This window comes from Panonychus citri, unplaced genomic scaffold (genome assembly GCF_014898815.1).
Source record: "Panonychus citri isolate SS breed McGregor unplaced genomic scaffold, ASM1489881v1 Contig00072, whole genome shotgun sequence".
NCBI lineage: Eukaryota > Metazoa > Arthropoda > Arachnida > Trombidiformes > Tetranychidae > Panonychus > Panonychus citri.
In genome coordinates this window covers 1,172,094-1,193,810 of record NW_026515477.1, presented here as the reverse complement: position 1 = coordinate 1,193,810, position 21,717 = coordinate 1,172,094, and the positions used below count along the sequence as shown (strand labels likewise).

The following is a 21,717-nucleotide window of genomic DNA, read 5'->3' as shown; positions in this document are numbered from 1 at the left end:
ATTGATTTCCTATGAAGATTATGGTTAAATTGATTGATTACATTTTGTATTGACAAATTGTTTACATTAACAATCAATTGATTGGTGTATATAAAAAAAATCAAGGATTATCATGTTATTGTTATTGTTGTTGTTTAATTGTTACGCTTTTATATTCAGATAAAGGGTTAAATTAACAACAATTAAAGACTCTCGCTCTCGACAATTAAATCAATACAATTACGATGACAATGATGATGATGTAAAAAAAAATTGACTAACTCATTGGATTGTATCAATTTGATCAGTCTCATAATTAGAGACATTTAATCAAGACTTAATTTTGATTGATGAACAATTTAAAAGGAAAACAATTGATGATGATAATTAAATTGTTGATAAATTATATTATATTGATGATTGTGTTTTTCAAGTTTTCAAGAGACATTGACTGAATTGATAATCAGTAAATTGTTTGATCAGAATGAGGTAAAAGTTTTAGTTAAGTTAATCAACTGAGAAACAATTTACCTGGTTAATTAAAGCGGAAATTGATTATTCACAGAGAAGTGAGAAAATAGTAACAATTATATTGATAATAATGATAAAAAGGAAACGGAAATTGCAAGTTGTTTTTGCTTACAGAAATGATCAATTGTTGCCAAAGTGATTAAAGCACATTGAAAGCTAAATGATCTGAGTGATTACTTAACAAAAATTTAACGAACTACAAATCAAATTAATCAACTAATCAAAGATTATTAATTCTAATAATACACTTTGAATGAGTAACGAAAAAAAAAAGTTACATCAAGAAAGAAATTAAAGATTTTCAATGAAAGAAGATAAAGTTTCAAAGTCTTGATTAACTAGAAAAAATAATCTCTCAACTGATTAATTTCAAGGTTAATCCGATGAGGAGACTAATTAAATTGATAATAATCAAATGAAATCAGCATCATCATCATCATAATCATCATCAGATCATCAATATTGATTAAAATTTGTGGAATTAATAAAAAGAAAACAACAAGATTGAATAATATTTTTTTACGAAAAATAACAAATTCGATTAGAACTTTTTTTTTCGAAAGAGAGAAAACAAACAAAAAACTTATCGAATTGTCTGAAATGAAACAGGTCAAAGGTTGAATGTCAGATAACTAATAAAGTAACGGTTATTTGTTATATAAGTTTCAAGTTTCAAAATCGTCAGAAAGTTGTAACGTTGTTCCAATAGTTTATTCAAGAAAATATCGTCAGTATCTTGTGAAGATAATCTTGTCTCACTTTCTTTTTTATTTTTATAACTTTTTTTCTTTCTCTTTTCGTTAGTAACTAAAGTAACTATTAAAGGGATGAAATTCCGACGTGCTAATGTTAAGGGATAAGAAAAACGTTCTGACAAGGTACGTGAACGTTTTCTTACCTTTTAATGAGTTTAACTAATTGTAGCGTAATTATTAGTTTAGTCACTAAGAGGTTATTTCACTTTGGATGATAATGATGATACTAATAACCATTCAACCTGCGTTAACTGTTAATTAACTGACTTAATCATTGACAATTAGCAATCTATCATAGAGAATCGATAGAAACTTGAATTTCAAGAATATTCTTAAAAAAGTCTATCAATTAACTAATTCAACGATTCCATCAGAACAATTAAGACATGGTGACCATTTTCCTCTCTCTTTTTTTCTTCACATTGAGAAGAAAAAATCAACCAAATCTTAATCAATTAGAAACGAATTAATAATCTCCAGGTAATAATTAGACTGTCGTTGTGTGTGAGAGAGAGAGAGTGTGTGTATGTGTGGAGATTAATTTGAGAGAGTAAAAATGATACAAACGAAAATAATTAAATTGTTGTAATAGAGAAAAGTTTAGATTAGTTGATTGCGTTGAAAAGTTGTCAATGAATTTGACAACCTTCACTTTATGTCAACGGCTTTTTGTGAAAAAGAAAACAACAAAAAAAAGTATCGAAATGATTAACCAAAAAGACGCACGTTGATTTAGTAACATTGTTGGAAAACAATTTAACTCTAATTTACTATTATTATTATTATTATTATCGTAAGTTGATGAATGGTGAATAGAGAAAAGAAAAAAGTTAAATAAAAAACAATCAAGAAAATTACAAGTATAAAGATAAAACAATTCTACCTGTAAGATTGATGATATAATAACGAGAAGAGAGAAACAAAAAAGTAAAGGTAATCATAATTATGTAAAAATTGACCTTCAAATAATCAACGTAACCATAAAAAACCCTTTTTTTTACTACAAGTGATGGAGATAAATCAGTAAATCATCATCCATATTCATCATCATGATACTTTGAATCATCTGTTTGGAATCATTTACCTGTTGTTACCTATCATTGTTTATCCATTGAAGCGAAATAGAAACAAAGAATTGAAATAATTGTTTCTTTTGTTTCCGTTTCTGGTTTTTGTCTTTTTTTGTTCTTTACTCTTGTTGACAAAATCTACGAGATTTACTAACAATTTACTAATTGTATTGACCGGAAATGACCAAATATCTAATTACCAGCAACAAAACACCAACAATTTCTTGCTGATTGAGTGATCAGAATATGAAATTGATCAATTTAATTGATAAGTTTTTTGTTTTAATTCAACTAAATGTCATTGGTGTTAATGTTTAACATGATTCCTGTTTAATTGTTGGGGTAGGTGTTCAAACAATTAAGGACACAATTAACTAAACATTGAACATATAACATTTAATTTTATCTCTCTATCGGTTTTCAATTCATATTGTAATGATGATGATGATTAACTAATCTATTTCCAATGATAATTTGACAGTATCATTTTCACAACAATTTAACATTTAATTGTGATTTAATTTTCAATTGATTGTCACAATTAAATATTATGAATATAATAAATTATCATTATTATTTAGTTACATTGTAATTAATTGTGTTGTTAGTTAACCTTTAAGGTAATGAGTTTTTTTTTCTGAATTCTTAATCACAATTAACTAAATTGTTGTGTCCTCTTAGTTTAATAGTGATTTATTAATGTTTCACAATTGACATTATCAATTGAAAACTGATATTTCTTAATCTTTAATCTTAGAGGTTCAATTTTTGACAATTAATTGTTGGTATGACAATTAAATCAATGTCAAGATTATCAGAAAACAACATTGAATTGAAATAAGGTTACAACAAATTTCATCATCAATTAAAATAGTAAATATTAAATAATAATTAACTATTACAATGTCCACTAATCAACCATTAGATTTTTATTTTCACAATTTATATACTCTCAATGTGGGAGTTAATTTAAGTTAATGATTAATTGTTGTAGTTGTAATTCAAAACAATCAATAGTAGTAATTAGTAATTAGGCTTAATTATTGATCATTTTGACAAATGAAAAAAAAGTAAAGTTTGTAAAGTAACAAAAGTATAAATTAGACTTGAATTAGGATAAGGAAATGAGGTGGAGGAGGATGAGGATGAGGAGAGAGAGAGAGAGAGAGAGAGAGAGAGAGAGAGATTTAAGATAAAGTTGCAAGGAAATAAGGTATTGAATGATAAGTTTCACATCGGCCAGTTGCTTGTTACCCGATGGATGCTGGTTTTATCCGATAACCCTGACATCTCAACACCAACACAAGTTATACATCAGCAAAGATGATGAACAAAAAAAAAATAAACTTTAAGCAGCAAAAAAAAGTGAAAGTTACAAACGGGAAACCATCATCATCATAATTACAATCATCATTATTATCAGCAGCCAATTATCATTATGGTAAATGCAATGAGAGTCAAGTTGAAGGTAAATGTATTTTCATAGATTATTGTAATAGTAATAATAATAATAGTCACAATATGTAAGCAGCAGTAGTTTAATAATATTATTTTTTTTTTCTTGCTTTTTTTAATAGTTTTAAGCAACAGTATCAATGAAAACAGAAGCTACAATTAACTTGTTAATTTTAATTGCAAATTTAGAAAGATAATGATAGTTATTTGCAATTGCAATTCGATATAAGCAATTGTTTATCAACTCACCTCCTGCAACTTCAACAAAATCCTCTCCCGAGGCTCGATAAACTTCAATGTAACGCTGACCAATATGGTGTTTATGTCGCTTTAAGGCCATATCCCGATGCTCCTGATTTACGAAACGAACCAGGGCTTCACCATTACGACGACCCATTGGACTCAAACACAAGGCGACTCCACCTCTGTGAAGATCACAAATATATTCAAGAGAGAGAGAGAGATTGTGATTAGATTTAATTGAAATGGATTGAAAGTCTTAATCACTATTATTAAGCCCAAAAACCATTGAGATGAAATTGATACCAGAAAACCGAATGCAACAAACTGATTAATATGATGACCCAAGAGATACAATTAAAGATTAACCCCAAACAAGATTATCAATTTTTTTGTAAGAAACTAATTATTTGATTATTGGGTAGCAATTAGGTTTGATTCTTAATTGTCATGATCAGGATTTGGAATGAGAAAAGTTTACCAAAAACAAGTAACAGAAAACCGGATGAAAATATTATTAAAACAAAGTAAAAAACCTTCACCGAAATTGGAACCAGAAAAATAATCGACCCATTCATTGAACATTTAATTAGTTATTTAATTACCTAAGTTATTACAATTGATCAATTGTATTTATCATCAAAATCAGAATTATCTTTAAATTCAACTTCAAATCATCATCATTAAGCTAATATTGTGATAAGGTCATCAGGGAATCATTTTCATCATTGAAGGATTCAGGCCAATTGATCAAATACCCATCATGATGGTTGTGTCATCAATATGATGATTATTTTGTTAATCAACAACAACAACAATTAATATCATATAATCATCATGAAGAGGTAAAGGAAAAGATAACAAAAAAAGAAAGACAATTAAATTAAATGTAATGATAATCAGTTAATTGTTAGGAGAGAAAAAGTTATGAACAGAAAAAGTGATCAAGTTAATGATGTTAAATACGATGAGAGAGAAATAATATCTTGAAATGATAAATAAAAGATGAGGATGAAGATGAAGATGAAGATGAAGATGATGAAGATGAGTAAGATTGAAAGGATGAATCATTTTCTAGTTATTTCCATGGGTTCTTTCAGTGTTTTCATGATACAAAAATGATCAGGAGAGTTGGTTAAGTTTATTTACCCCCAAGGGCAATTTCAAGAAATCAATGCTAACCCTAGAGATGAAAATGTTTTTTGTTTGAGAGAAAAAAAAATCGTGATCAAGGTTATGAAAGGTCAATGAAAGGTTAGCTCCAAGGAATTTATCCAAATATATATTGAGTAATTGATGCAGTTAACATGATGATGATAAGTTATTGCAAAGGATTCATTGAATTTCATTATATAATTATTAACATGATTGAAATTATTGATCAGAATTCAAATGAATCATTACAGTCAGAATTTATTACCAATGGAAAAGAAGAAGAAATTTTTTTTTCTTCTTCTTCTTCTTGGTAAACTTTCATTCAAATTATTCAGAGAAAGTTAATTAGCTAATCAAGTAAATTGAAAATTTCCAATTTCAATGAAAATTAAGACAATTAGTTTTACTATCAATTGTATGTCTCTTGTTTGATCAATGAATGGAAAACCTTAAACTAAATTAAGCTAATCATGTTTAACTATCGTTACTATCCAAGGTTGATTATGATAATAATAATAGTTGATAGGATGTTAATTGTAGATTTAAATTGTTCACGAGTTAAAATTAATTGTTTCCACTAATTAGCTCACTTTTTTTTCCTGTTCATTCACAATTTAGCAAAATTATCATGATCACAATGATGATGATGATGATAATGATGAGATAATCAATTGAAACTACAATCAATAGTTAAACGATTATTGATTGTTAAAAGTGAAAGTTGAACAATTTAAAATAAAAGCTAATGATATGATATCTTTTCCCAATTATAATTAAAGCAATTTAGCAACAATTTAAAATTGATTATCAAGTTTAAAGGATATTGTATTCTCATCACTAATATTATCAGGTAGAAGAGTAAAATTATCATCCAAGCTTATCATCATGTTTAAATTTTCTTACAAAATCATTAATTTAACTGATTAAACATTGTTGCAATTAACTTTCCATTGATAATTAACATGATAATCATCAATAATAATCACATACAATCATTGTCCTAGCATCTTAATTGTTTGAAAACTATAACAAAAACCTGAAGACAAAATTACCTGAGAATTTAGTTTTCCTTATAAATATTGTTACCTTATCGATTGTGCTTGATAATTGTGCATTTGTGTCAATGATTAAATTGCTAAAAATGATTAACATTAACTCATTTGGTTCGTTGATTAGTTGATTGTTTCAATTGTAAAGTAAAAAGATTGTTGTTGAGACGCAAACGTAATATGAATCCTAAATGAGTTAACAACAAGGTGAAATTAATTCTGTTTAATTTTTACCTGATAGACAAGAAATTATCTTAATCTTTTCACAATCAACAATCTCAAGTAATTAAGATTCTTAATGCAAGAGAAAAGAAAAAAAAATTAACTTTCAACAACAAGAAAGAAAAAAAAATCCAAATAAAGACAAGAAACAAACAAATCACCAAGATAAACAATCAACAGAAAAGCCTCCAGGTAAATGTTACCTGAGTAATTTTTTTTCTGTGAATTGGATAAACATTTCATAATAATTTATCGCTTCATTGTCAAATTGCAACAATTAACAAGAGTCATTTCTGTATAAGACAATTAAGGTTCACTACCTGTTATCATTCATAAATATATTCCCGATAATTGTATATTCAGTTTGACAGTAATGGAGGAAAAATTTGATTGTACTAATTGTGGATGAAAAAGAAACTTGATTTATATTAATTAATTGTGAATATAATGAAGACAATATTTTGGACGATTAGGTTAATCATATTAATCGAATAGGAGAAAATGTTATCATATTGATTGGGGAACATTTTTGTTTTCCAATACAAATTGAAATTGAAGGTTATCATTGAGATGGTGAAGGTGAAAGGTTAAAGTATTAAGTAGGTACGTGTTCAACTTTGACACGAAAAGACTGATAATCGTTTGAATAAATTAAGTGATGCGAAAATGTGAAATCCTGGATTCGCGATCCGTTAAATGTCAGAATCCAAAGGACTCGAATGATTGATGTTCAAATCTCGTTCATTAGAATAGCAATTTGATAATAACATTTGAAAGAGAAAAAAAGAAAAGTTTTTCTTTTTTTTTCTCCTCGGATTTGTATCAATACAATCAATCGAAGTGGATTAACGATTAGCTACAATTTAAATCTTTTTTTCTTGTGTATAAGATGAAAAATATCCAACGACGATTGATATTTACCATCATCTTTATTATTATTATATAGTTTTTACACCTTGTTAAAGGTAAGATAATAATACTGATTAAGTTTGATTGAAATAGATTGATGATTTAGTAATTTAAATCGATTACGAAAGTGCAAAGATAAATTATCGTTAATAGTTAATCATAGGGATGAAAATAATTGAGTAACAATGTTTCAAAAAAAAGGCTCAAAATGAACAGCATGATACAGGGTGAGATAAACTAACTCAGCGTTCAGATTCAATTCTCAATGATATTGAACAGTTTACCAATTTAAAGTTGAGTATTTTTTTTTTGCTCACCAAACTGTTCAACTGATCAACTGATCATAACAAAATGATTATTGTATTAATTTCATAGTTTTATCAGAACTTTTTTCTTGTTGTTTCGCCATCATATTGAACCATTGATATTGTTGATTACAGTTGAACGATAATAGAGAGAGAAAGAAAGAGAGAGAGAGAGAGAGAGAGAGAAAGAGATGGAGATGAACACGATGATGATGAAGATGATGATAATAATGTATAAGAAGAAGACTTGAGATGATGAAGATGATGAGGCAAAGAAAGTACAAGATGATTGATCTTTCATGCGTCAAACTTTTCTCTTTTCATCTTCTCTTTCTTTATACGATTGGAAATCTTTCACTCTTCCCATCATCATCATCATCATCTTCTTCTTCTTCTTCTTCATTGATATTTTATTCCCTGAAAAATCAGATTCTTTCAAGCAGAAAATTGCTGCGAAATCGACCAACTATGTATATACGATTTTGGTGTTAAACTTTAAGCTTTAACTTATTATATATTTTCCCCCCTTCATCATGATCCTTTATAATCCAGTGCTATGGATTAAGATTAGTTGATATATAAAAGTTTCATTGAATTGAATAGACACCAAGAATCACTTTCCTTTTTTCTTTACTTATCAAATCAATATCGTTATCATCAGTAACAATAATAACATGATAATAATCATATTGATAATGATAATCAGTCCGTTTGATTGATTGAATCACGATGAAATCAATTCAATACTCAATAATCACAGGGTGGTAATCACGAGTTTATATCAACGGAACAATTTAATTTCAATTACATATAATGATAAATATCCCGAAAGTACAAGATGAAACTGTTTTCCCAGAGTATCAATTTTAATCATCAGCGTGATTTATCAAACAAAATGTCATCTATGTTAATCCAGAGAGAGAGAGAGAGAGAGGGAGAGATTAACAATTTAACTAATTAACTCAAGTCCAATGAAGATGAAAAAAAAACACAAATCAAATCAAATGAAATCAATAAAACAATTTAATCAAAATTTACCATAAGCAAAATAAGTTGATTGAAAAAGTTGATTAGCTAAAAAACTAGTCTCAACCATTAGCTGATAAGCTTCATGGATTTAGATTAAATTGATTAACTACTTGATTAAATTGTCAGACAATTTCGTGAGTTAATCAAAAACAATTAACGAATCATCATTCTAATGACCTCTAATTGTATTTACATGTTAATATCAATATTTAGTGAAATGGATTAATGATTTTGATTGTTGTTTGTTTGTTTTCACAAAGATCAAGATGATTATTATTTTCATAGATACTAATTGATAATAATCATATTATTAATACTTTGGTGATGGTGATTAAGTTGATTATGATTTAAATACAGTTGAGATTAACACCAGACAATCATGATTAACAAGAGATGCTAATCAAGGTTGACAGATGTTAAACATTATGGTCTAGAGATTAAGTTAATTAAAACAATAGTAATTAAAATTAAAATGATTAACCAACATATCCTAACAATTAACTAACAATAATTATTAATCACATTGTCACCAAACACTCAATGAAATAATAATAATAATAATCAACATGATTATCTGATAACCTTGATTAATATTTAATAACGATAAAGTTTGATGACCTGATGATGACTTTCCCATTATTTTAATTCATATTTAGTATTAAAGGTTTTTACCTAAATTGGACTCTCTCTCTCTCTCTCTCTCTCTCTCTCTCTCTCTCACTCTCTCTCTCATCTTCATCTTCATCATCATCTTACTTTTTGCTTACTATTTTCAAGGTAAGGCTTCAAGAATTTATCTTTTCCTCTTTCTATCATCATCATCATCTTGATAGCCCAGTTAAAGTAAGCTTATTATTACCTGTAATTTGGCAAAGGTATTCCTACTTATCCTTTTGCTTATTAACTCCTTTGAGAAAAATTCTTGCCTCATCTTTGGTTACCTGTGTGTGTGTGTGTTTTTTTATGGTGTTTGATTATTTTAGGTTAAAATCTTAAATGTAAACACAACCATCACAATGTTGAGTATTTTTTTCATCTTCATCATTTTTATCATCCAAGTGAAATGATGATGATCATCGTTCTTCTTCTTCTTCTTCTTCTTCTTCTTCTTTTACTGATTCATTAAAAGGTGAGGTTTAATTGCGAGTATTTCCAATAGTAAATAGTAGTTTGTTGTACTATTAATGTTGTTGTTTTTTCCTCTTCAGAGTCTCTCTCTCTCTCTCTCTCTCTCTCTCTTTCATCTTCTCTCTTTCTCTCCGATGGTGTTTTTTTTTCTTTCAAGAGAATTTTTTTTCTTCTCTTTGTGTCACTTATCATCAAGGTTATCATCAAATCTCTGATACCCTTGATTGTTGACCTTTAATCATTAAAGTTAATCAAGTAGTTTGATTGTAATCAATTTGGATTGTGAATCGAAATGAACAAAAAAAAATTGTCAAAACTTTTCTTTCTCTCAGCGACCTCTATCGTTCCAATATTATACTAATATTAATTTTCTCTCCAATTTTTCAATTTAATTTTCTTTCTTTCTACAACTAATCTAATTAAAAGATCAATTAACACATTTAATTAAGTAAAAACGATGAAAAAAACAAATATTATTCACTTATTCACAATGTAAACCAATACAATTAACCAAATGATTGACTTTTATTTTCACAATATCAGAATAATTAAAAAGCTATTTAATCATTTCTAGTTTATGATTATAAATTAATTTCCACAATTATCAGATGTGAATTAATTTGATTACTGATTGCGAATCGTTGAATAGATTTTTTTTTACAATTAACAAAATTTCTTACATTTAAATGTAACAATTTACTCATATTGTCAGTAATCAATTCAGCAAATTACTTGAAAAAACTTTCATTGGTTTTCAATCAAGTTTACAATTAGCAATCTAATTGTTGACAGGTAAATCAATCCATGGACAATTAATTTCAAATACTAATTAACGATAGTTAAACTAAATTTGTTTCCAGTAATCAACTAACCAATTATTATTATTATGCAATACAAATGATAATAATATAAAAATAAATGTAAAACTCAAATTACCAAATGATTTAACCAACAATTAAAGTTGAGATTGAAATTTACTCAATTAATCAACATTAAACTTGGTTAATTATCTTGTGAAAATGATATTAATCTTATAGACTAATTTTCAATGAGAAGTTAATTGTTGCTTACAAAATGAGACATCAAATGATGATGTTGATGACAATTAATGAATTTCTGGTTAATCATCATCTTACCTGAATCTTGTCATCATCATTAACCTTTAATGATGATGAATTTAAGTTAATTAAAGATAGAAAGTGAAAATTGATTTAATGATCAACTTACTTGATAATATCAAGCCCTTTGAAAAATTTGGCGATATCTTGATCAGATGATTGCCAAGGTAAACCTCGAGCTCGAACTACAGTATTAACGTCAATTAGTTCATTTTTACTGTAGATTCCGGGTTCTAATCGTTCAGAGATTGTTTCATGATCAATGAAGGGATGACCATCGCTAATTAGACGGACAATTATCTTTGCCATGTTCTGAATGCGTCTAATTGAATAATCAGCTGACCCATCGGGTTCTATTGATAAATCTGAACAATATCAATACGAAATGATTAGTTGACTTGATGAACGATTAAGAAAAAGAGTAAATTGGATTGAAATTGATTAATTTACATGTTAACATTTCGTCGATTGTTTGAATATCATTGTTTCGATAGAATTTTTGAAATTCTTTCCTCAGATCATGGAATGAATGAAAATAATCAGGTAATGTTATCCCTTTTTTACAGGTTTCCGGGTGAATGACTTGACGTAAGTGCAACTGACCATCGGTGATTAATCTGAATGATCGAGCTCCATCTCCTTCTAGTTTACTTTTAGCATATTGATCAAACTGTAATTCAAATAATTTATTGAAAATCACAATTTAATCACAATTTAGATTACAATTATCTGGTAATTTACTTACCTCTTCAATTACTTGTTCCAAGGGTTGACCACTTTTAATGAGATCTTCAGTTAATCCAAACTTAGTTCGGGCCACACCGGACAGTACATTTGAGTATAAATCGGCACTTCTTGGCTTTACATATTTACAGTGAACAGCAACAACCTGATAAATTGATCAAATAGATTCAATTAGTTAATCATGATGGCGATAATTGTCATTCAGAATATCAATTGGTAAAAGTGTATCGAATGAAAAGAAAATAACTTTTTCTCTCTATAATTTGATTCATGATTTTCACTTGAATTTTTCATATGGAAAACTTTTCCTCAGCATTTGTAATTTACATGATCATCTCATGATCAATTAAAATACCATATATTAAATTGACCACTTGCATAAATTGTGATCTTATTGATGATTAGTATTGTAGAATAATTTAATCTTATATGTGACTAATTAAGTCTCTTAGAGTCTCATTAGAGGTGCCAACAAGTGGAACCGGAAATGTCATTCAAATGTACACTCTCTCTCTCCCTCTGAAGAACATGTTAGATTTTGAATGTGTCACAATTTTGAAGGTCAAACAAGAAAAGGAAGTTATCAAGATGATACCTTGTAAGAGTCTGCGGTCATCCAGAGCGATTGTTATCTCATTCACTTGGACAATCAACAATTTATCAAATGTTAATCAGGTCTAAGTGAAATTGTAACTATCCTAGTTGAGATTAGACGAGAGAGAGAGAGAGAGAGAGAGAGAGTTCTCTCTTCTCTGTCTTTATCATCGAGCCACCGTCATCGACATCATCATTTCAATGAGCCTCAATTCAAATCATTCGGCTAATGACCTGGATTAAAGGTGCTTCTTAAAATCTACCTGAATATATTTCCTCTTTTAGACTATTCTCTTGTTATTAGAACTATTTTCAACTAATGGCGCTGAATCACCTTTCGCTTCACAGTTTGAGTTGGTCATCTTTTAATAACCTCAGGTAACCTTTGTTGTTATATTGATTAGGCCAATGGAGAAGCGGCAGCTAATTAAAGCCACGGGCTGAGAGAGAGAGAGAGAGAGATGATGATGATGAGATGAAAAACAAGAAGAAGATGATGATGATAAATATTATGATAAAGAGGCCTGAATATGTGAAAGGTAAGAAAATGAAAACAAGTAGCAAAGATTAAACAAGAAAATCAAAGGTATGAGATTAAAAAGATGATGAGAAAAAAGTAAAGATTTAGTTACGATAATGTGATCCTTGGTCTTTACATTGAAAGACGATATTATTACTCAAATTGCCCCAGGCTATCAATTGATTGTTGAACATCGTATTACTATTATAATTTATATAAATTATATTTTTCAAATTCTAAGAAAAATGTCATCTTTTAAATCACTTACAAGTGAATGATTAGTAATAGTAATAAGTTACTGCTATTTACTGGTCATCAAAAGCTAATACAGTAACTTTAAATTGCGAAACAATTTCCAATCAATTGATTAGCTAATTAGTTTACTCGAGTAGTTTAATTAATCAACAACCCACGTGACCCACATTATTATTAAACTGATTGTTAGATAATCATTTGCATGGGCAAGAGTGAATTAAGTTAATTGTAATAATAATAAAAGTCCATTGATTTTAATTGTAATTTCACCTTTTTTTTTCATCACAATTAAAAAAATTGCTCACAATTTATTATGAACAATTAAATTATCATTATTTATGGATTTGTTGTTATTGTTGTGATAATTTAAACGATAACTTTGTAATCCCTTATTGTTATGTATATTAGAAGCTTTAACAATTAACTAATCATATTCACTGTTAATCAACTAATTACTATCAATTGAATACTTTCACATCATCTCTTACAGACTCATTATTAACAATAACAATTAACGTTACCATTTAGAATCAGTTTTCTTAATGGATTATCGTTAATCACAATTATCACCTGAAAGAAAATTCATTTTCAATTGAATCAAATTCTGAGCATTATTAATAATAATTCATCAACAATTTAATCTCATGAAGAAAATGTAACTATTATTGTTAATCAGTGAACCAAAGTTTTCCACAATTAACCAGTAGAAAAAGTGAGATCTTAATTGTCCTTTACAATTAGTCCAAGAAACTGATTAATTACAATAAAATATTGTTCAACCCAACAACAGTAACAGTAACAATCATAATCATAACCATCATAACTAAATTAAATCTCATTGTGATTAAGTGAAATTTTCAATCGTAAATCATAATAGTAATTAAAATAAATTGTTCTTCTTATTTAACATTAATAATTTTTGTTTTCGCATTTCTAATTTCATATTAATGTTAACCTTAGATCAACTCAGTTAATTTGATTAACTAATTTATCTCCTTAATTGTTTTATCACTAATTATTACTTTGGATTAACAATTCTTACATGTTATCCCTCTGTTGCCATCAAATTAACCAAATTCATTGATTAACCTTTTGCATTTTGATTAACTGATTGTCAATCAAGTGAAATGGTTAATCTTATTTTAAGAACATCATTTTACTATCAGTTAATTAACTCTTTGATTATTGTGATATTATGTTTTCCCTCCGATCAGAATCTAATTACCTTACCAGGTAATTTAGTGGCAACAAATCAAGATGGATTATTATCATCATCATCATCACCTTCATCATCATCATCATCATCATCATCATCATTGTTATCATTATCATCACCATTACCTACACGTAATTTAACATTGACAAAATCATCAATCTCTAATCGTTGGTTTAATGTTACAAGTGATTTAATTGGAGTAAAATCATCATCAAAATTACGTTCCCAAGAAAATTATCAACAGCAACAATTAACTGGTGATAATAATGAAGCAATTAAAAAATTAATTCGTCCCTTTATCAAAGATTTAATCACTTTAAGCTCAGAACCAATTGAATCAGGTAAAAGTGATACAATCAATTTAAATGACAACAACAGTAACAATTATACTGATCAAGGTTATGATAATAATAAGGAGACTGATTTAGATGACCAATCACCTTGGGATTATCGGTCATCTTTATCCCAACGGATTAATGATTCAGCAATTGTTGAAGATATTTTCAATAGATTTAAAAATCCAATACAATATTTGAATAGCCAATCATCAAATAAACAGGTAAATTGTTTCAATTATTATTAAATTTTAGAGTCATCTTTTTTTTGTTTGTTAATCAGCTGATTGTTTTCTTGTTTCAGATGAAACCAGCAACAGTTGAATCAACGGCGACAATTAATGTTTCCAATAAAAATTCAGATTCGCGAGAAAAATTAAACAATCAACCAGAGATTATTAATGATGGAACAATTTATTACGATAACAATTGGTTCCGGAATCGTCAAGGTAACATGGAAGATTCAATGATGACCAGAGATACGACAATTTCCACACCAGGGATACCGAAAAGTGAAGCACTGGTCAGTTTAAATTCGAAAGAAATTAAAATAAATAATAATAACAGTAAGAATAATAAGAATACCAATAGTGAGAATAAAGTTGATTCAAGTAAATTAACCAAAGAATCAATGTTCGGAATGCCAGATCCAAATCGTTGGTATTACACTCGAAATGTTTACAATGCTGAGCCCACGAAATCAGGGTCAACGGAGGCCAAAATACGAAGTAAAGAAACAAAAGAACAATTTAAATCAGAACTGACCAATGGAATATCATCATCAACACCAACATCAATCGATCAACCATCGACAATATTACCAAATAATTATCCAATTTTCGATGAACAGATAATGTTAACATCACCTCATCACAATTATCTTCCTAATCCTCATCAGCCAAATCATCATCATCTTCAACACCTTCAACATCTTCATCATCATCTACCTTATCCTCCACTAACCAATTATCATTATCCCCGTTTACCTTATCATTTCCAGCATCCGGTTCGTCCTAATCTCTTTCATCATCACCACTCAATCCGACGATATCCCAAACTTGGACCAATAGCCTACTCATGTTGTAAACTTGTCTATCCAAATATTCATGGTAAAAGTTTGGGATCATCTTTAATCCCTCATGGATCATCAATCTCAAAGGAAACCTTACCAGCCTCTTCAACAACTCCTTCTGAAACAGTATTAGGATTAAATCATCAGCATCTTCATCCTCATCATCATCATCATCATCAAATTGAAACAAATTGTATCCCAATTTATCCAGCAACAGGTTATCCCTTTGGTTATGGTCCTCGATTTGTCAAAACACTTCCGTTTGCATTGAAAATATTCAAAAAAGCTTTGCTATTTGGTTAATTGTGTGACATTATTATTATTATATTAGGAAACATGGTCACAATCAATTTTAATCTAAAATCAAAGTTAGCACACTGATTGAATGAATCAAGTTTAAACTGGAATGAAAATTGTCAATTGGAATACAAAATGACCATTGAAAAGTTGGAACAAGAAAATGATTGAAGAAGAAAACAAATATAAAGATAATCAATGGGAAAATTAGTTAATCAAATGAGTAGAAAAATGAATAACCAGAGAAACATGAGATTACCATGATGATTATAATCATTTGATGGTGAGATAATTGTAACTAAAGTCTGACAAGTTTAGTGAATTAACTTAAATGTTGTTGTGCCTCGAGTAACACCAAGAATCAAGAGCCATGAGTTATAATGATTGTTTCATTGTTAATTATATGATTATGATAATAATAACACCAAGAGATACATAAACAACTTTCCATTCAACTGTTTTCACTTTTTGTCACAATCAAAAGAAAACAATTTACTAAATCATTTTCTCCAATAATTATCCCTTTCTCTCTGTATTTGTAAATTGAAGGGCTTTTAATTATCTTCAGCTCTTAATTGTGATCCATGTTAATAAAAGGTTCATCGATATTTCCATTCGTTCATCAATTCCATGAGTGTATTATTCAATATTCAGGTGATCATCATGATCATCATTATCTTCATCCTTTTCTCCTTATAAAGTGATAATGATGATTTTTTTTCTTCGTATTTTCAATTGTCAAACAATTTTTTAGAAAAGCAAATTAACTTGATCACTAATTTATGATTTACTATTAATTATCTTGGAAAATTTTGACTTTTAATGAGACGACAAATTGTCGCAATTAATGATTGTCTTTGTCTCTTTTTTTCTGATCGATTAACTTTTGATTGTTATTTTACTCTAATTGTCGTCCAATCGATTATTGGTAAAAAAATGATTCCAACGAATTCAATGTTACCTGGTTATCGAAAGACAATCAAAAGTTTTAATCGATCATTTTTTAAAATTCTTATTGATTTATCATCGGATTAACTTATTTATTTCATGTTTTTTTTGTCTTCATCTTCATGTCAATTAATGAGATGATGATGGTGATGATGATGATCTAACTATTATCTGCTTTTTGTTGACACAATTGGGACAATCACCATTGACCTTTACCGATTCACAATCAATAATAATCAACAACAATCAATAACTTGAATTGAAATTTTTTTCCTTTCTCCTTGTGAACTTGTGTAACTAAATTGATTGTTGATTAAATAACAAACAAACATCAATATAATCCAACAGATTAAATGAAATAGTTTAGGTTGATTGATCAATGATCAACAAAATTTAAACTACCAGGTCAAGAATCAATTGTTGACAACAATTAAGACATTTAAACAAAATTGAGACAAAATTCAAATTCAAATAACAAGGACACGAAAACAACAACAACAACACTAAATTTATATCCAGATAATATTAAGATAAGTTGAGATATAATTAAATGATATTGTTAATATGTTTACCTTTTAATTGTAAACTGATTGTTCAAGTTTAATTTACTTAATCATTGATGAAGCTTTTAATTGTTGTGATTGAGATACTGAGTCTATTAAGACGATTGATTTGATGTAATGATAGAGAGAGAGAGAGAGAGAGAGAGAGAGAGAGAGAGAGAGAGTATTGAAAAAATTGTTCATTTGAATTTAAGATGATTGTTTGAAATGAGAAAATTGAATTGAAAATAATAATCAACTATCGTTATCTTAATCATGATTCTGATCAACAAAATATTATTATCATCATCATGATGAACATGATGATAGTTTGAGTATAAGCGTGTGGATGAGAGGCCTTTCTGAGTATCCTTGAGATTCAATAATCAAGGTGAACAAAAAAGTTCATTGAATCTGTTTGATTTTCTCGAAGTACTCAGCCAACATGGTAAAAGAAAAGGGGTGAACTAAAAAGTTCTGTGATTCTTTATCAATCTGCAAGATAATTTTTCTAATATTAAATTAGAAGAAAAAAAAATAAACAACCAAATTGTTCCTAATGGTGTAAATATAATCAGTTAATGATCTGAATGATTAGAATCAAGAACATCAAGTAATCAAAAGAAAACATTTCAAGATCAGAATTTAAGATAAAATCGAAGAGAATTTTTTTTTCAATTTTCTTCTCTTTTCCGAACAAAATTGATATCATCATTATCATCTTCTCTCTGTGGTGATAATATTAATAAAACTTGGAAAGTTCTTAAAATAATGATATTTGTTATTCGGAAATTTAATTGATATTATATATCGATCGCTGAATTTTCTGAATCTTCAAGGATAAAATTGATTCCATAAATTAATCATTGTCTTCTTGGGCTCACTAATCACTATTATCATAATTATCTTTATTCATTTAATTATATCGTCTATGAGTAAGTTTAATTGTCTTTTATTTATCGATTTTTTTTTTAAATTTCTTATCGATTCTATTAATGTGATTCCTCTTCAGGGTATTGAATCACCTTGTTGGTGATTATTTGTTGATAAGCTTTCAGGGTGATTAAAGTAGAGATGACAGTTAATCAACTCATCTCATATTAACTAATGCGTAAGTATTTAAATTGTAACAATTTACGACTTGTGAAAAAAAAGTTTCACTTTATTCAATGTAAACTGTATTCAGCTTTTCATGGAAGTGCTAATATACCGGTTAGGTGATAATCATGATCATGGAGATTAAATCGTTAATGGTTAATGTTTATCTTTGATTGTGTCTCAAGCGAGAAGAGGTGATGAGATTGTCAGAATCATCTCTCGCTCCCTTTCATTTGTGAAGCAACAAAGAGTCATAATGAGAGAGAAAACGAAAGAGAGAGAGAGAGAGAAAAGAGAGAGAGAGATAGAGATAAATATAATAGTTTTCTCATCGATAGAATTTTAAAAAACTCGTTTTTCCCGCCAACTGTTTGCATGTTTCCTCTCTTTCTTTTTACTCTCTTTTTTCTTACTATTTATTTGTACGATATCAGAAAAAATTGCAAATGTATTTTTTCAAGAGAGTAAATGTTAACCCACACACAAAAATCATTTATGCATAACAGTTTTACTCTACCCAGAACTTTTTTATCATCGAATAGTTTTTGTTTTTCTTATTCTTTTCCCTATCCGATAATAATATCAAGTCATTTTCATCAGAATGATGATAATGATGATAGTGTGTGTGTAGACGAATCTCTTCATGAATTAGTCGATAATCATAACTTGCACTTCTCGACTTGTTCACATCGACTATCAATGGATTATCTTTATTTCCATCTCTTCATTTCGAGTGTTTATCACATTCAGTTTTCGGGTGAGGTCAAAGAAAAAAAAAGAAAATTATTCAAGTTTCTCACAGAAACAATTCTCTCTCTCTCTCTCTAAATATATGTATTATATGAAGAACTTTTTTTTTGCTCATTTCTCTTTATCATCTTCTTCATACTTATCATCATACTATTTACTGTCTTTGTAGCATTTTCATACATGTAGAACTTGTAATGGTCCGAACTTTTTCCAATGATGTAAGTATAACAAGGAAAGAGAATTGGAAACATGAAAAAAGAAATTGATGTAAGTAGAAATTGTTTTTTTCTAGATCTTCAATTTTATCTTCTTTCCCTTGATCGGGCGGGTTTAAGGCCGTTTTCCACGCTACGGGCTCAGGGGTTTGGTATCAAATTATAGCCAACGAAAAATAAGGAAAAAGATGAAATAATCTAAGATGATAAGGAAGATGAAGAGAGAGAGAGAGAGAGAGAGAGAGAGACTAAGAAAAAGGTAGGAAGAGAAAGAGAAAATTTCTCTTTGTTTATCAGAAAACGATCAATTTTCCCTTTACTATTATTTACGAATTTATATTATCAACCTTTTCTCACCAAAGGAATAGAATAGAAAATAAAAGTTTCTAATTCTAAATTTACTTTTACTCAACTTTTTCCTATTTACGAAAGTTAAACATTTGATAAACGTCACAACGAAACTTTCGATGACGATAAATCAAAATGATTCCCTGAATCTGTGACTATTATCATTTAAAACTATTATGAATTAATAAACAACAAATTATTATCAAGGTAAATATAATAAGAGAAAGACAAATATTGACTTGACTCATCAACTTATCGTCAACGATGATTAATAAACTAACTATCGTTATAATCATGGAATCAAATGAAGAAAGTAAAAAGTTACCATTGACTATTCAATGTTATGATTTTCGGTGACATTCAATGAAAAAGATTGTCAGTAAAAGTGATCACTAATTGTTGACCATCAATTAACTTACCTTACAATTGGCTACATCAATGACGAGCCATGTTAATAAAACAATTTCATCTTCATCTGACCCGAGGTCATTTTCATCTAATCCTGCGGTGACAACATAAACAACGACAAGATATTTACTGGTTGACATTTTGTTTCTAATTATTTCATTCAAGTTTAATTGTTGTGTGTGATGATTATGGTGATAATTTGATGAGGCTTTTTTTTATGATTGATGGTTACAAATGTTGATGAAAAAATAAATTGTTGTTGATTTGAAGTTTGTTATTATTTAGAAATTTTTGATTGTTATTGTTTATCACAATTAGATGATACATTCAAATGAAAGAAATCGTTTCGTTGGTAAAGTTTTGTGACACTGACACTTTATTATTATTATTATTATTATTTAGGATGATTAGTTGATTTGGTTTGATATTAGAACTGAATCAAAATTGGAATCAAATATCGATAAACAATATTAATATGGTTGTGGGCACCGGTGTGGGTTATGAGTTGATTCACTTGTTGATTGTTGTTTATTTGATTTTACTTGTTAGAATCCAATTTGGTTGAAGATTTTCAATGGACCAATACAATAAACAGAAAACAAAACAAAACAACAAAAAAAAGACAGAAAAAAAGAAGCAAAGAATTAAATGTAAAAGAGAAACAGAAAGAAACTTAAAAGATGATGAAAAGAAGACAAGAGAGAGAGAGAGAGAGAGAGAGAGAGAGAGAGAAATTATAAGACAGGTAAGTAGACAGGTAGAAGAGAGAGAAAGTCAGGGAAGAAAGAGACAAGTAGAAAGAGTGTAAATATCATCTGATGAAAAAAAATTCCCTTTCTTGGGATAATCTGTAAGAGAGAGAGAGAGAGAGAGACCAGGGGAAGAGTGATGATAAAGAGGATGAAGAGAAGGGGAAAAAAGAAAGAGAAGAGAGAAAATTTTTTAAACAAAACTGAATCTATGAATGAGAGAGTAACTTGGAGGAAGATGATGATGATAATGATGAGAAGAAAATGAAGAGAGAGAGAGACGAAAACAGGTAACAGGGGTTAAGTTAGAAAGAAGAAAAGAAAGAAAAATAAGTGAGGTGTTTAGGTGGGCGAGTGAGAACAGGTTAAGCTGGAAGAGAACAGGTAGAAAGAGAGAAAGAAAGAAAAGATAATTTTACTTTCAATTCTCGATCATCATTCATTATTTTCCATTTATTATCATGATCAGAATTGAATTGATGATATGTTATCCTGATCAATCTATTGATTGAGTTTGCGCTGAGAAGAAAAATTAAATTTTTAATTTAAATTCGTTTTATTATCATTACAATTACTAATCCATTTTAGATTTAAACGCCATCTAAACTCAATTAGATTTATCGCTCTCACTCACTCACTAACTCACTCATTCTCGTTCGTTCGTTCGTTCTCTCTCTCTCT

The 21,717-nt window shown here is 28.5% G+C and overlaps 2 protein-coding genes across 3 annotated transcripts in view; one reads left to right on the top strand and one right to left on the bottom strand.

The window, feature by feature from the left end:
- Positions 1-20,894, bottom strand: part of LOC128386712 (epithelial splicing regulatory protein 1-like) — a 29,736-nt gene extending 8,842 nt beyond the window's left edge. The window contains exons 1-5 of the mRNA XM_053345785.1: positions 20,299-20,894; positions 11,691-11,834; positions 11,396-11,615; positions 11,055-11,310; positions 4,040-4,215 (exon numbers count right to left, since the gene is read on the bottom strand). Of these exons, the coding sequence (XP_053201760.1) occupies positions 4,040-4,215; positions 11,055-11,310; positions 11,396-11,615; positions 11,691-11,834; positions 20,299-20,427 (925 nt within the window). The 5' untranslated portion in view covers positions 20,428-20,894. The remainder of the gene's footprint in view (positions 1-4,039; positions 4,216-11,054; positions 11,311-11,395; positions 11,616-11,690; positions 11,835-20,298) is intronic.
- LOC128386713 (putative uncharacterized protein DDB_G0282129) lies at positions 13,854-16,604 on the top strand. Of its 2 annotated transcripts, XM_053345787.1 has the most exons (3): positions 13,854-14,833; positions 14,914-15,175; positions 15,257-16,604. In XM_053345787.1, exons 1-3 carry the CDS (start codon positions 14,186-14,188, stop codon positions 15,982-15,984), a joined length of 1,638 nt encoding a protein of 545 aa, XP_053201762.1. In that variant the 5' UTR covers positions 13,854-14,185; the 3' UTR covers positions 15,985-16,604. The 2 variants fall into 2 exon arrangements, with proteins under 2 accessions (XP_053201762.1, XP_053201761.1); XM_053345786.1 differs by having other exon boundaries at positions 14,914-16,604.
- Positions 20,895-21,717: the final 823 nt, after the last annotated feature.